Here is a 16213-nt window from a genome sequence, read left to right as displayed (position 1 = left end):
TTACTCATCTGATTTCGTGCTCCTGTTAAACTCCTAGGTCTCTGCATGGGCTTGGAGAACCAAAAGTGCAGATTCAGACTGATGCAAATATTCATGATATAATTGCAAGTATGCTCAAGTCAGGAAAGCCTACTCTGGAAGGAGAGGTAGGATTTATACATTCCCTTGCCTAAGAAGTGGAATGAGCTGATTTCTGGAAATAAGTATACAGTAATATGAGCTGATCCTCCTTGTTTATGTCCCATCCACGTTCCTATTTAAAGGCAGTCTTTGTGCTTTCTATTCTCTGTTCTGATAAAATTCAGTTTTGTTTTGTTTTTTAATTTTTTTTAACATTTATTTTTGAGAGAGAGAGAGCGAGCGCGCCAGCAGGGGAGGGGCAGAGAGATGGAGATACAGAATCTGAAGCAGGCTCCAGGCTCTGAGCTGTCAGCACAGAACCTGACGTGGGGCTCAAACTCACGGACCACAAAATCATGACCTGAGCCGAAGTCGGGCGCTTAACCAACTGAGCCACCAGGTGCCCCTGATAAAATCCAGTTTTATTGCAGTACCATGAGCTAATCTCCTATTCCCAGAAAACAAAACAAAATAATCTTTAAATGTTTTTCTTCCTGAACTTTCAATTCAGCGTGACAAAGACAAGGCTCTTAGCAACGTACTTCCTTGTTAAATCTTTGTCCTTCTGAGCAAGCTGAAAATCTTAGGATCAGTAGTACCCTGACCCTCCCATCCTGGACCACTCACTAACTTTATAAAATCTACTGAGCTTCTTCATGACATGACACACAGTGGCTTCTTACCATGGCCACTGAACACCCCCATGGGAAAGCTCTAAAATATCAGTTAATCAATGCTATGCCCTCAAATGTAAGTATTGCCTTTCCCTTGGTGTTACAGTTACAACCAATTTTTTTTTAAATCACTCAACTGTCTAGGAACACATCACTTGCTTTATTCCTCCATGTACCCCAGATGGTCCCAGAGAAGACCACTCTATATTCACCATAGGTGCATTCCATGGAAACCACATGCCTAGTAATCTCTCCCCATCTTCCCTTACTTCAAATTTTCACTCCCTTAATCCTCTAACCCCATTTTCCCTCTCAGGACCCCATTATGTTTAGAAGTCTCCTATCACCCACTCCCTCATCTCCAAAGACTAACTGAAACTCTTGCTGTCTTTCAGTAAGGGAGTGCACAGATACATACTTCTATAATAAGGAGTCACACGTAATTTCCCTGTATATGGTCAGGCTTGGAGATTCATGCAACTCTCCATCTGAACTATATTATATGCAATACGACTGCTTTTCAAATTGCTATCTAGTTATTTCACCACTATTGGCTTCATTTATTTTTTTAATGGTTTGGGAGAATATTGGTTTTAGATGAGATAGGTAAGGATGCTTGTCTGTTTCATATATTCACTGCCATGTGATTGTAAATCATTTTGTTTATCTGTATCCTTTATGGAAATAGACCAACTGGAAATGGAAGAAAAAAAAGGTAGAGGGGAATGAGAGAAAGAGAGAATGAGGGAAAAAAAGAAAGAAAAAGCTGTTCATGTTTATTTTAAGCATTTTATTACAAAATCACTTTGTGGGTTGGATGAAGATTCTGGGACCTCATCTGGTGCAGCCTAGACCTCCTGCCAGTGCTGGAGGAAGAGAAAAGAGGAGCCTGGCCCTTCTCCTTCCACTACAGAGCAGCCACAGGACCCTCACATACTGATACAACAAAATTATCTATTTAAGTACTTGCCTTTTTCCTTCCATTTAGTGAAAGGGTTTTATTGTAGCTTATTTTGTATCACAATCTTGTTATTTTCCCCCTCTGACATTAAGCTGTAAGATTGTCTTAGAGCCAGGCACAGCCAGAGACAGGAGAGATGAGAAGAATGTGCAGGCACTAAGAAAGTGGTTTCCTAGCAACAGTAACTATTTCAAAGGTTTCATAACTTGTGTGGTTTGAATTTCCATAGCAATGTGGAGAATAGTAAATAGTAGATGTCGTTATGTGCTTAATGCAAATGAATTCCAATCATGAAATGACGAATAAATGAAGGAAGCAACTATATTTATTCTATTAGATTCTGTCTTATGAGGTATTGTACATATTAGCTTCCAAGACCTAGTTTTTGTTGCTGAAAGTAATGTGTGATAAATCATTTGGTTTAATGTTTTTTCTTCTTATTCCCCCTTTTTGTTTTCTCATTTGTCAGAGGCATCTACTAAAGCAATTCAATAGAGAAAGTTGCTCCAGAAAAAGAAACTGTATTTTCAGGAATACAAATTTTACAAAATTTACATATTAAGATGTCAACTCTGAAGGTCACAACAAATTGTTATGCAAATAATCAATTTGCTTTTTTTTTTTTAAATGTGGAATATAATTGACAGCACCAAAGTGAGCATTTCTCCCTTCCCTTCTGACTTGAAATGATTTGGTTTTAAAATTGGATCCACTAAAAGCAAAGGCACATTTAGAATAAATCAAGCCCCATATACATCACATTTAAAATGCCAGTTATATGGTTTCGTTTCTTTTCTCCTTCTTAAACTGCAAGGCTATATTCCTCCCCTGCGTACACCCGCCTCCTTCACAGGAAGATTGCAAAAGTAAATATGGGAAAAGACTTTTGAATTCATATTGGAAGAATCAATAAAGACTACAAATGACCAAATTATGTTACTGCGTGTCAAAAATACATAGAAATAAAAATAAGTATACCTGTATCCAGTCTCCCTCTAAATCGAAGGAAATATTTCTTATATTGCTTATACATTTTTAATAAATAAAATCCATACAAATTGTCTTGGATTATCGTGAAAAATAGTTTGAAGTGGAAAAAAGCAGTAGAGGTAAAATCATATTTCTAAAATCTCCTATGGGATAATCAAGTTGTTGATAGGAGTCATTACCCGGTATTTTACAGGTAGGTAGCTAGTCCATTTGCTCCACTGTATTTTTATGGCACTTCTGTTCACAGGAGACATGAGGATATGGGAAGATGCTCCTATTCTCTTAAGACTGTGGCCAATGTTAGTGTGGTGCATTCACAGGTGGTACGACACACACCTGTTGCTGGTGTTAGGCAATATGAAGTTAGAAGGTCAAAAAGAGTTTCTCTGAACCCCATGAGGCCTCCAATGATGTGGTCTTTGGGATTTGCAAAGCCCATTTAAACAAGGTTCTTTTGGTTTTTCCGTAAAAATTTCCTTTGAGAAATTCTGAAAAAGACTTTCCCTATAACGGAAATCTGCTCTGTGTTCTTATAGCACTGTTACAGGGTATTCTTAAGGGTCAATGAAAAAAATAATGGATATGTCATTGTTCGTTTCAGTGTTAGAATGAAGAGTTCTGAGACTCTGCTATTAATTTATCAGCTATAAAATTATTCAATCTGAATTATTGAAAATGCAATAATAATGGGGCCAATATTCATATTTTTACTCCCCGCTAAAACAGAAAACATATATTTACAGACCTCTATTTTAACAGAAGCACTTATATGATTTGATTTAATTCCCCATAAATAATCTTTTTGACAGTTATTAGTTCAATTAGCAAGTATGAAAAAAGTTCTGATGGAAATAAATTTTTGTGCCAAATAAAATATTTTTCTTCATGTAAGGAGCAAGAATCTGATAATAAGCCATCAAGATATGTCACTTTAAAACCTGAATATTTTTATCATAGCCTAGGGCTATCTGAAAAGCTTATTTCTGAAGAAAAAGAGAGGCTTACTTAGAGATGGGACACTTTTCTCCTCTTCAACACCTCAAGTGTTAACATCTTCTGAAAACTGTGTGTGGATATATTATGTATCTTGCTTAAAGCCCACAAATGTTCAGTCTTAATTGTCAATCAAAAAGGTATCATGCATCCACTCACTTAGAACAAATTTTGTTACATAAACATATTATAGATAATATTAACACAGAAGACCCACAAGATAGCTATAGTTCAAGAATAGCATAGCCCTAAATTATACAATTTCTTTTTAACTTTTACTTAATTTTGGTCTATAAAGAATTGAATACTTGAAAGATTTTTAATCTTGATATTCCAGGTAGACATTAGTGATGAAGGAATTATAAGGCTTGGTAACTGTAAGCTAAATCAGATTTTATTTATTTTTTTAATTTTTATTTTTGAAGGAGAGAGAGAGAGTGAATGGAAAAGGGGCAGAGAGAGAGAGGGATACCCAGAATCTGAAGCAGGCTCCAGGCTCTGAGCTGTAAGCACAGAGCCCATTGTGTGGCTTGAACTCATGAATGGTGAGATCATGAGCTGAGCCAAAGTTGGATGCTTAACTGACTGAGCCACCCCGGCACCCTGCTAAATCAGATTTTTTAAATGATGATATACTGCCCCCTTTACAATGTGAAGTCACTCTTCACCCTATAATGTTCTTAGAATACACATGTATGGGTTTATTGCTGACATCTGTACTTTACCGAAGTAGCTCAGAAACACTGTTCTCCCCCCACATCTGGTTAATCAGGTAAAAACCTTTGGTTACCTTACACATCACTGTAAAAACCATGTGGCATGTATTCATATGCACATGAGTATTTTTGCAATGTGTACATCATAATAAAGTTCTCAAACAAGCTGGATAATGCAAAATGACAGTGTGGACCATTTCCTCAAAATTACTCGCATGGCACTGTGTCATTGTGTTTTAGTCGCCACCATCCCCAGAGTAAACACTAAAATGACTCATAAACCTTATAAATACTGTGTCAGTGCTTTCAAGCACTCAGCATAATTTTTGCACTGGTTGGAAAACAATATTTTCTCCCTAAACGAATCACGTCTGACATCTATCACTGCTCTCAGTGGATTTGGTGCAGGTTGGCATCTCAACTCATGAAGCAGGACTGGTTTTCTTCACTGCTGACAATAAACCTCAACCATGACCTGGAGAAAGGCTGTGATTATAGATCTAGAGTTCCTCAGGACAATTACTGCCTATCCCTGCTTGACTGGGCACATTTTTGGTATTTTCTGAGAATAAATATCCATCTCAAAATCATTCATCTTTAGCAACCTTAACTTAATTTAGTATAGAGACACAAGAGCTGCCCATTAATCTTCAACATTTTCTATCTAAAATGAAATTAGTAAAGTATGAAGGAATGGGGATATGCTGTATAGAAAGAAACATGGGTTTGGGAGTGGGTGTAGGAAATATCACTGTATTATGTTTATGAACTATCCCTCTTAACAATATGCCACCCCACCGCATCTTATCCACCAGTGTCTCTAACAGACTCGTCTCCGCCTATGACCTCTCCTGAATCTACTCTCCCTGATTCTTGGCACCCGGGCAGCGTCTTCTCTTGCACGGTCCCATCTGTTTTAACTGTCACTTTCAGAGTCCAAGGAGCCTGCTTGAACTTTGCCTTAGAGCTTCCCTTTAGTTTTAACTTTCAAATGACTGTCTTTAGGGGAAATGATTTTAATCTGAAGATATTAATATAAAAGATCATATTTGTTAACAACAAAATTAATCATCTAACCATCCTGCCTCTCTGCCAGGGAAATTCTCTTTCTTACCTCTCTCCGAAGAATGCAGTGGACCATGACTATCACAAAACCTTGCAATGAATCAAACACGGCAAAAAGTATCTGAAACAATATGGAGCGTTTGTCTGTCATGGCCAGAACCGCAGACATCCATGTCAGAGCCAGAAGGGGCAACACCACACAAGAACTCCAGAGGGACGCCCTGTTGAGAGACAGAGAAAGCAACATTACGTAGCTGCGTGTCACGCCCCAGGCAGTAACCAAACCCCCGTTCACCAAAGCATTCTTGTATGTGGCACCAAGACCATTAACTTGGAAACCATAAAGCAGATAACATTGGATAGTTTTATTTATTTTTTTATAGACAATCCCACAACAGTTTTAAAAGCAGTTGCCAATTATAAATATTTAAGTATCGTCTTAGCTCCAATATTAGCAAATGTGATTTTTTTTTCCACAATAGCATTTTCTCACATGCACTGTAAAAGATTTGTAACAAGAAGATGTAAATGATTGGGACTAACATGGCGTTACTGGCGGTGGTGGCTGACAAAGCTGTTGTTGAAACTACTCCACACTTGGCACATTTGAGCGTCAAACCGCTATGAGGCTCACTCATCTGACTGCAAACAAACAGAACACCCACAAAAAGAACAAAATATTGAATTGTCACCAAAAAAAAACGTTGCTGCTGCAAGTTAGCTTTTAATACGATTTCATGCAGAAAAGTTTATTTATCAAAGATGAATGCTCTAGGTTGTTTTAAAGACGCAATTAACACCACACATTATTTTTGTAACATTATACCTTTCAGTAAGATGGGCCTTTGTTGCATGCAAAGCATATACCCATCAATTACACCATAAATGACCCTTGTATCTACAGATCAAAACTGTCCAATACACTGAGTTAAACATAAGCATGTGTTTGTGTAGACATACGGTGAAAACCCTTTATTCAGACCTCTAATTATCATACACCTTAGGACTCCTAGCTTCAAAGATTTTCATTGTCATTTGCAGAAGGGACATCATACCAATTAAAACCTTCTGAAATGTAAACATGTATCTCAGAAGCCCGATATAGGAAGATATATATTTTAGGTCTTTAATCATTTGTGGAAGATGTAGCCTTCATCTCAACAAATTCATTATTTTGAAATTTCTCACAGCCATCAATGTATTATCTATATTTTAGGATGATCTGAATATAGGAGCTGATGAAATTTGATGAAATATTAGTTTATAATAAGAGGGGTGACAGTTGAATGCTTTAATAAAACACATTTAACATTAAGTTCAAAATATTCTTTCTGAACATTTTTTCATAGACTCCAACCTAACAGCATTTAAATGGTCTATTCTAGTCTGGAGGATTTTTCAGATACAAATTCAGATGTAAATTCAGATACAAATTATTCAGATTCAATCTACTATATCATAGAAGCAAAGTCATGCTATACAAAAAAACCTTACACACATTTTACTTTAGAAAATAATCCCTTGAAAATTACTGGTTTATTAAAATATAACTTTCTTATGAAAAACCAAAAAGAAATTACTTGATTCAAAATCAAAACATCTTGAAATAATTTTCCATGGTATACTTCTCTTGTCAATTCTCTTGTGCAGTTAATGTTTAAAATATATGTTTTCCCAGTGTGAAGTTTCCTCAAAAAATTAAAACTAGAACTACCCTATGACCCAACAATAGCACTACTAGGAATTTACCCAAGCGATACAGCAGTGCTGATGCATAGGGGCACATGTACCCCAATGTTTATAGCAGCACTTTCAACAATAGACAAATTATGGAAAGAGGTTAAACTCCATCAACTTTTTTCACTAATTCACATAATTGCCCTAACTATATATTTGAGTGTCTTCAATCTTGTTAAGTTCCATCAGATTAATATTGAAAAGACATGACTTGTTTATTGTTTCCTTTATCAGAGAAGATATGCTATTTGGTATGATGAATGGATAAACAAGATGTGGTTTATATATACAATGGAATACTACTTGGCAATGAGAAAGAATGAAATCATTTCATTTGCAGCAACGTGGCTGGAACTGGAAGGTATTATGCTGAGTGAAATAAGTCAGTCAGAGAAGGCAGATATCACATGTTTTCACACATATGTGGATCTTGAGAAACTTAACAGAAGTCCATGGGGGAAGGGAAGGGAGAAAAATAGCTACAAACAAAGACGGAGGGAGGCAAACCACAAGAGACTCTTAAATACAGAAAACAAACTGAGGGTGAATGGGGAGTGGGGAACAGGGGAAAATGAGTGACAGGCATTGAGGACAGCACTTGTTGAGATGAGCACTGGGTTGTATAGAAGCCAATTTGACAAAAAATAAAATAAAATATACCTACAGCAAACCATAGGTGACCTATAATATTTATAATTAAAGTACATGAGAACAATAAAAATAAATAAAAATAAATAAAATAAAATAAAATAAAATAAAATAAAATAATAAAATAAAATGTTTTCCTAGTAGGTTTTTCCAAAATAATATTTAGTGGACATGTGTTAATAAAAGTGGTAGTACAGAGAAACATCTTAAGATGGTCATAATTCAGAATGTCTGGTTTGTTTTAAAGAAGTGCACTCATTTGCGAACAGTGCTTGGATGAGATAATAAATCTGAAAGCTATTAAGTAGATTGATCAGTAGACCTCATGAGAAAAATCAAAGCTTTTAGAGTTAGATGTGAGGGTGGGAAATTATGATACTAAATTATTCATTTTACTGATTCAACCCAAGACTTATGTACTGGCACATGTGCCCAAACTTTTCACAATAAGTAAGTAATAGTCTATTCAGTTTGGATCATGAGTGCCTCAACAGACATGCTAATGTGTTTGAAAGTACTCCCAAAGGAGTACCTATACCAGTATTCTCCACAGTAACTGCACATCAGATATATCTATCTATATATCTATAGATCATCAGATATATATATATATCTATAGAGATATCTATATATCTATCTCTATATCTGTCTCTATCCGTCTATATAGATAGATAGAGATAGATATATAGATGGATAGATAGACCCCAAAGACTCCAATTTAATAGGGTGCAGGCATTTGTGTTTTTTAAAGCTCTATAGATTATTCTGATGAAAAGCAGGAATTCACATAATTGCCCTAACTATATATTTTAGTGTCTTCAATCTTGTTAAGTTCCATCAGATTAATATTAAAAAGACATGACTTATTTATTGTTTCCTTTATCAGAGAAGATATGCTATTGGGTATCTGTACTTTAAATACAAATGTGGCTTTCTCAATTTAAGGACTCTTTGTCTCCAGGCTCTAAAACAAGATTGAAAAGCCAAAGGTGACTAAAAATTAATTTTAGTATATGGTACAAATATTTTAGCTTTGAGAAAAACTAATTTGTTCTAAGTATGGACTTTCCTGAAAATAAATCTGAAGTCAGTATTTGAAATGCTTATTTCTCTTTAGTTGAGATTGATTGTGACTAAAAGGCTATACATACTTCCTTCAGTCAGGACTAATTGTTGAAAGCTACACTTGATGATAACTGGTTGGGCACTTTTGGAATTTGACTATTAGATGTATATGGAGCAGAGGAAAGATACGTTATCCAAGGAGATAGAATATTTTCCCCTAGTTTGTATGACCACTACAGAAATTAATACAGTATGAAGAACACATAGTCTAAATGCAGAACAGGGTTGCTGCAATGGAAATAAAATCTTGTTTCTTTGTTACAGGGGAAATTATACATGTATAAAATAAAGTGTCAACGGTTAAAAAAATTGAATTTCCCATAAGTTCAAATGTTACCATATTCACCAGGGCAGCAACACAGTCATTTCACCCAGATTATGCTGTCTACTCGTGCAGGGTCTTGAGGTCTACAAGTTTCCCTTCCCAATTTTGTTTTTCTTTTGCTTAGAAAAAAAATTTGTCCAATTGGTTTATTGTTGATACCATGTAAATTACCTGAAAAGAAAATATTACCCTTTCCCTTTGGAAAAAATCTCATGATATTTGTACAAGATCCTGGTAGTTTCCTTAACTTATGTAGATGAGATAAAACCAGTTTAAAACAGTAGATAAGAAAGTCCCATTGAAGAAAAAGGAAAAAAAAAAGTGAAATATTTTGCTTGAGATGTTCTAAGAAGACACATGCCATTTTGTCTTTTCATTATTTCCAATTTTTTTTATATAGGATGTGTTAATTACAATCAATCCCTTTTGGGTAACTATATTTTACATGTTAGAAAAACTTAATATAATTTGGGTATTAATAAACTTGTCAAGACACTGTATTTTTAAATATTCATTCACTCATTCCTTTATAAATAGTTATTGAGCATAAACTATGCTTCGTTAGTTTATAATAATTAATTATAAAATGGAGGAAACAAAGAAAAAATGGGAAGAGGAACATATTTGAGTCTAAATAATAAACAATGTTTCATAAACATATCAAGTCATAAACATGATATATATATTTTTTTCAATCTGAAATGGTCAATATTTACAATTAGGGGCATCAACTGTTAAGTTAGTTAACTTCCTGCTCAACGTTTCCATAGTTAATTCTGATTATTGATTGTTCACTGAAGTCTTTATGATTGCCTTCACTGATTCTCTGTGAAGTGAAAGTAGCTTCAAACACTTATATATACATATATTTTTAAAGTATTTTTTAATGTTTATTTATTTTTGAAAGAAAGAGAGACAGAGTAAGAGCAGGGGAGGGGCAGAGAGAGAGGGAGACCCAGAATCTAAAGCAGGCTCCAGCTCCAGGCTTGGAGCTGTTAGCACAGAGCCCAATGAGGGGCTCAAACTCTCGAACTGTGAGATCATGACCTGAGCCAAGTCGGACTCTAAACCCACTGAGCCACCCGGATGCTGCTTATCACTTATATTTTCTAAAAAATTTCCTTCAATAACATTTTGAAATAGCAAATTTCAATCTATACATACTTTGGCATAAATTGCATTTTATATTATAGAAAGACTTTCTTAACACCTAGAGTTATTAACTTGTTGATAATTCTTTTCTGCTTTGAACAGTAATCAACATTCTGCTTTTTTATACACATATTAACATTTTTATTTCTTCAATAGTGGCCTTTGAACCAGAAAAACACTGGCTCGATTTTGCCAGTAAAACAGATGTAACTTCGAATACTATTTTTATAAGTAGACGTTTTAAAATTAATGTGTAGATTAAAGTGGATACTTTCTAAATTCATAACATGACAAAGCTGTCATTTCTCTTAAACATATGTTTTCTCTTACAAAGAGCTATGTGAATCAAACTGGATATTACATATAAAATGATTAAATGAGAAAAAAATACTAACTGCAAATGTAATAAATCCTTAGCTTTATACTCATTCTGATGATCTCATCTCTTTTTTTTTTTGACCTGAAGGTCATCAGTGGTGGAAGCATAGATGCTTGATTGATAGAAATCAGGGTTTTTCTTCATTTAACTCATCATAAAAATAGCCACAATTGGTTGAATGAGTACTTGCTATTTGCTACTCTAATGAATCCTTTATACACATTATATTTCATATACTCTATTATGAAGCAAAAATGATTATCCCCATTTTGCAGGTATGAAGACCAAACCCCAGAAAAATGAAATAACATGACGAAAGACACACACAGCTAGCAAACTACAGAGCTAGATACTGCGCATGGCTTTATTTAAAAACATTTTTTTACCTCAAAGCTTTCTCCTAACCACTAACCCCCACGCCTCCAATTAATAATACACGTGTGCATGCCACTAGTGCATGCCACTAGTGGCAGAAGTGAGTTTCCATACACCATACTCAGTACGGTCAATTTATTCTTATATAATTAATCTGGGCAGAAATACTGAAGCTATTGCTCCAAGTCCAACCATACATGGCAGAATAATAGTGTGAAAGCTTCAAGTTCAAGTGGTACAGAAAGCAGTGTCTGTGCAGGTTCAGGTTTAGCTGGTTAAAGATACTATAGAGACTCATCTGAAGTGAAAAGTCTATGGAGACTCCTCTGACGTGATGGCCCCCCTTTGAAGGGAAACTCCAGTGATGTTTTGTTACATCACTGCAGTTCTAATGTTTGATATTAATGGTATCAAATTTTTACATTTATATTTGTATTTTATATAAGCATTAAACCGAGTCTTTTACTAGGGGAAAACATACCTTGGTTATCTTAGAAGTCATTGCATAGATTATAAACATAAAGGACTTAAAATTCTCACTGCTCAGTGATCAAATACTATGACTATTAAATAGTACTATAAATTAGTAAAGAAATAACAATTGTAGGGTAAGTTTTGAATGAAAGTAGAGCTAAATAGAAAGGAGAAAGCTATAAACTTTTTATAAGAAAATATACACAAGAAAATTCAAAAGCATTAAGATTTCCTTTAGATTTCTACAAATTTGTAAGATGAGGTGACTATGTAACCTTAAAAGGCTGGTATCAATCTGCTTATGGAATGTTATTAGTCATTAAATGTGGTGGTATCATAGTAACACTAAAATTAAAGGAGATGCTTTCCTAAATTTTATAAGTGGTTAAAATGTGCAAATGAAAATTAAAAATAACTCTTCCTAGCAATTTATAGTCAAATCATAAAAAATGAAAATATATGACAAGAATACTGTTTCATTAGTGATTGTTTCATATGAAGAAATTTTCTGATATATACAATTAATCAAAGAGAATCTAGTATTTTTGCCCTAGTAGGAATTACTTGTCTCAATTCCATTGTGTCACATATCAACATTATGTTTGATCTACCCTCCTGTCCATTGTGATGCAAACTAGGGGGACTTTGAAAATGTTCAACTAAGGACAAGTATTTTTATACCCCAATGTTTATAGCAGCATTATCAACAATAGCCAAATTATGGAAAGAGCCCAAATGTCTATCAATTGATGAATGAATAAAGAAGATGTGGTATACACACACACACAGTGGAATATTACTCAGCCATAAAAAAGAATGGTCTTGCCATTTCAACAACATGGATGGAGCTATAGAGAATTAAGCTAAGTGAGGCAAGTCAGAGAAAGACAAGTACCATATGATTTCACTCATATATGGAATTTAAGAAACAACACAGATGAACATAGGGGAAGGAAGAAAAAAGAGAAGGAGGGAGACAAACCATAAGAGACTATTAGCTATAGAAAACAAACTGAGGTTTAATGGAGGTCAGCAGGGGATGGGCCAAATGGGTGATGGGCATTAAGGAGGACACTTATTGTGATGATCACTCTGTTGTATGTAAGTGATGAATCACTAAATTGTACTCCTGAAACCAATATTACACTATAGATTAGCTAATTGGAATTTAAATAAAACTTGAAACAAACAAACAAACAAACAAAAGAACAAGTATTTTCACTCCAGCCTTAACATCTAATCTTCTTATCTTACAAACGAGCAATACGCACAAACAAACCCAGACTTTCTAATGGTCTTAAAAATTATTTTTAGATATTAGTTGCATTACTTAAGAATAGCACATTGAAAAAAAAAATCTGAATGGCAGACTCTACCAGACACATCGGTTCATCAGGAACAAAATTCAAGGCACAGTTAAAATGCAGTCAATGATGATCTGGAATTGGAGTATGGGATTCACTGGTAAGGAACCTACAAAATCCACCAATTGCAGCTTACCCGGCTCTGTGTTTGAGCTTTTTATCTAGGATCCCATCTCTGGAAACAAGTTTATTAAATACCAAAATGCCAATCACCATGTTGACCTGTCAAACAGAAACAAAGGTTGACCTTTCAATGATATTGAAGGAAATTAGGTCCCTGTTTCTCCTGAAAACCCTCTTTGATTAATTTATAACCATTTCAGAATTATAAACTCACAACAGTAGTGAGAGGAAGCACTTGTCAAATATTTTATAAGTGCATAAAGGAGAACAATTTAACAATGGTGTGTTAACCTTAAAGTTTTAAAGTACGTTAAGTACATTAAATTTCCATGCTTTGCAGTTAACACTGAGGAGATTAACATTCAATTGTCTACCTTTTAAACAGTGCCATAATATGTGAGTCTGGCATTCTAAGTCACCCCTGATTAAAATCAATTGTCTAAATGAGTTTTACCCTATGAGAATCAAAAGATTTTCAGTCTCACAGTGTGAGACTAGATTGAGCCCTGGCAGCCAAAGGTGCTAAGAATTTGTCATTGTCCCCAGAAGTGAGAAAAGAATGTCTAAATTCCTCATACTGTGTAGCTATCTCTCCTATGGGTTGGGGGAGCATTTTGATGTACCATGCTTTTCTAGACAAAAAAGAAAGCCTATTCAACTCACCAGCATCCTTTAGGAGATGGATACTAACATCAACTCTTAAACTCTATTGAACACTTCTCAGCATTTTCTAAGACTCTCTTACTCTCACTTAAAAGATCTTTGCGCATAATACATCTGAAATGAAATCACACATATTTTTCTCTCTCAAGTAAAATTGTAAAAAGCTGTAGAGATGGCTGTGGTCTATTTGTAGCAACTTATTATGATGAGCGCCCACAGTTCTCTAACCTACCAGCACTTCCTGACAAAGGAATCCAGTCCAACGCTGAGACCAAGATAATCAAGGAAAAATATTTTCTTTTTGCCTTCCTGCCCCTTACCCTCCATGATCAATGGAATCTTGGTGCGTCCCCCAGTGCAAATGATGAAGCCTTTACATTGAAACTAGTGGTTCACAAAAGTCTGTTTTAAATTAAACAGGATGACTGGTTAAGAAAAAAGAAAAATTCCTTTTTCCCAGAACATTGGCCAGATGAAATATAAAGCTGAAATCTGTTTAACTGCTGGTATAAGGAAGATCCAAGGCAACTGATAGGTAGGGACTTATTAGGAAGTGTCACTCTTCATAGCTTTCTGACAAGATACCATTTAATCAAGAGAAAGACTTACTCATCTTCACATTTCTCATTATATGAACTAGGAGAAAAAAGTGTATTCCATGGATTCTATTAATCTACAATTTAATCATGAGGGAATCCATCACTACTCCAAAGACCATACTTTGGTTTTTCAATTATACATATACTCTTTGTTTCTCCATTTTAGGGTTATATGTATATTAACTTGGTACCTTAGGGAAATAATTCAATTGATTAAATAAGAATTCGATGCAGCAGACAAAAATGTGCCTAATAGCTTCCATCTCCCTATGCTCTTCTCTAAGACTGATGCCTAGATTTTGTCTTGTGAATCATGGACAGTTTCTGCTCCCTGCTATAGTTTAGAGGATGGAGAGCAAATGTTAAAGAAAGAAAAAATCATATAGAGTTATTAATAAAGATATTGCTAGCTTCCATATATGCAATGAATTGTTCAAGAAACCAAAGGGTAGTTCTCCAATTAGAACTCTAATTGCACAGTGATGTGGATCTTTGTATTTAATTCAGACCATTTTCCCCCTTACATTTTCATTTAAAGATTTATTAGACAAGAAAGATTTGTATTGTAATCTAGAATATCAAAGTGAGAGAACGAAAGGTAAATTGGTAGCAAATTCCATGTTCCCATAATTAAATATGTAAAGGAATTATTTAGTGATTCTAAAAAGAAAAAAATTTAAATCCTTATGCACAAAATACGGCAGGGGTTCTCAACTCGGGGGTGATTTTTGCCCACAGGGAATATTGGGAAATGTCTGGAGACAGCTTTGATTTTTACCAACCTGAGGATACTACTGGTATCTATCTAGTAGGTAGAGGCCAGGGATGCTGTTAAACATCCTGACATATACAGGACAGCCCCACAACAAAGAAATATGTTATCCAAAATCTGTGCACTGAGGTTAGGAAACTCTGACACATGGACATAAGTTTTCTTGTTGACATTTGGTAGCAGCAGCAGTTACTAAGATTAAGCGATCTTAACAACGATGGAGATCGCACAGAATGGTGTAAAGTGAAATGATAATTGATTGTGTACATTAACAATGAAGAATCGGTTGAAACTTACTCAAACTTCTTCATAAATGTGAAATTACTGTAAGAGAAATCCCACACTCGCATGTTCAATATTCTTCAGTCTTCAAAGTAAGAGTATTTTAGAGTACTAAAGGACTAAAGAGCAGTTGGTATTCAAATTTAAGTAGTAATTAATAATGAAGTAATAATACATTCTACGTTAAAATTTCTCTACAGTGAACACAAAAATTGTCACTGTAATTGAAGCCAAGTAGTCTTTGATAAGCAAACAGAACGAGTAGATTTTGATGTTTTACCAGGACAACAGCAGCTGCAGGTCCAACAAAAGCGTAGAGTAGTCCTCCTTCAAGAGAGAGCCAGCAGCTAAAAACAACATCAGATAAAAACTAACAGAAATTAGTGATAAGTGCTAAACCATTGAAGTGTGATACAAATTACTTAGCGTTCAAATTTGGGCCCATTTTGAAGGTTTGTAATTAAGCAGAAATGCATGGAAGAGGTGGAAAAAGCGAAAATGAGAGCATTTGATGCGTGAGAAACACTATACACCTTTCGCAGAAAAGAAACTTTTATTATAAGGCCTTACTTTCAGGCAGTTAAAACATTTTAGACAAATTACTCTTCCAGTGAGATTTTTATATTGACTTTTAGTACAAAGGTGACTATCACATAAGTTTTGTAAAATGGTGCTC

General features: G+C 34.8%; 1 protein-coding gene across 4 annotated transcripts in view; it reads right to left on the bottom strand.

Moving 5' to 3' along the window:
• ADGRB3 (adhesion G protein-coupled receptor B3) overlaps positions 1 to 16213 on the bottom strand; it is a 728500-nt gene that overhangs the window by 48121 nt on the left and 664166 nt on the right. For 3 of the 4 annotated variants that reach the window (XM_011282405.4, XM_011282404.4, XM_006931831.5), the window contains 4 exons: positions 15818 to 15884; positions 13235 to 13320; positions 6063 to 6161; positions 5569 to 5740 (listed from right to left, as the gene is read on the bottom strand). In XM_011282405.4, coding sequence (XP_011280707.1) covers positions 5569 to 5740; positions 6063 to 6161; positions 13235 to 13320; positions 15818 to 15884 — 424 coding nt within the window. The remainder of the gene's footprint in view (positions 1 to 5568; positions 5741 to 6062; positions 6162 to 13234; positions 13321 to 15817; positions 15885 to 16213) is intronic. The other variant, XM_045057715.1, reaches the window with a different exon arrangement.

Source organism: Felis catus, chromosome B2 (assembly GCF_018350175.1).
Source record: "Felis catus isolate Fca126 chromosome B2, F.catus_Fca126_mat1.0, whole genome shotgun sequence".
NCBI classification, from domain to species: domain Eukaryota; kingdom Metazoa; phylum Chordata; class Mammalia; order Carnivora; family Felidae; genus Felis; species Felis catus.
The sequence above is the reverse complement of the archived record's forward strand: the minus strand, read 5'-3'. Positions and strand labels throughout refer to the sequence as shown.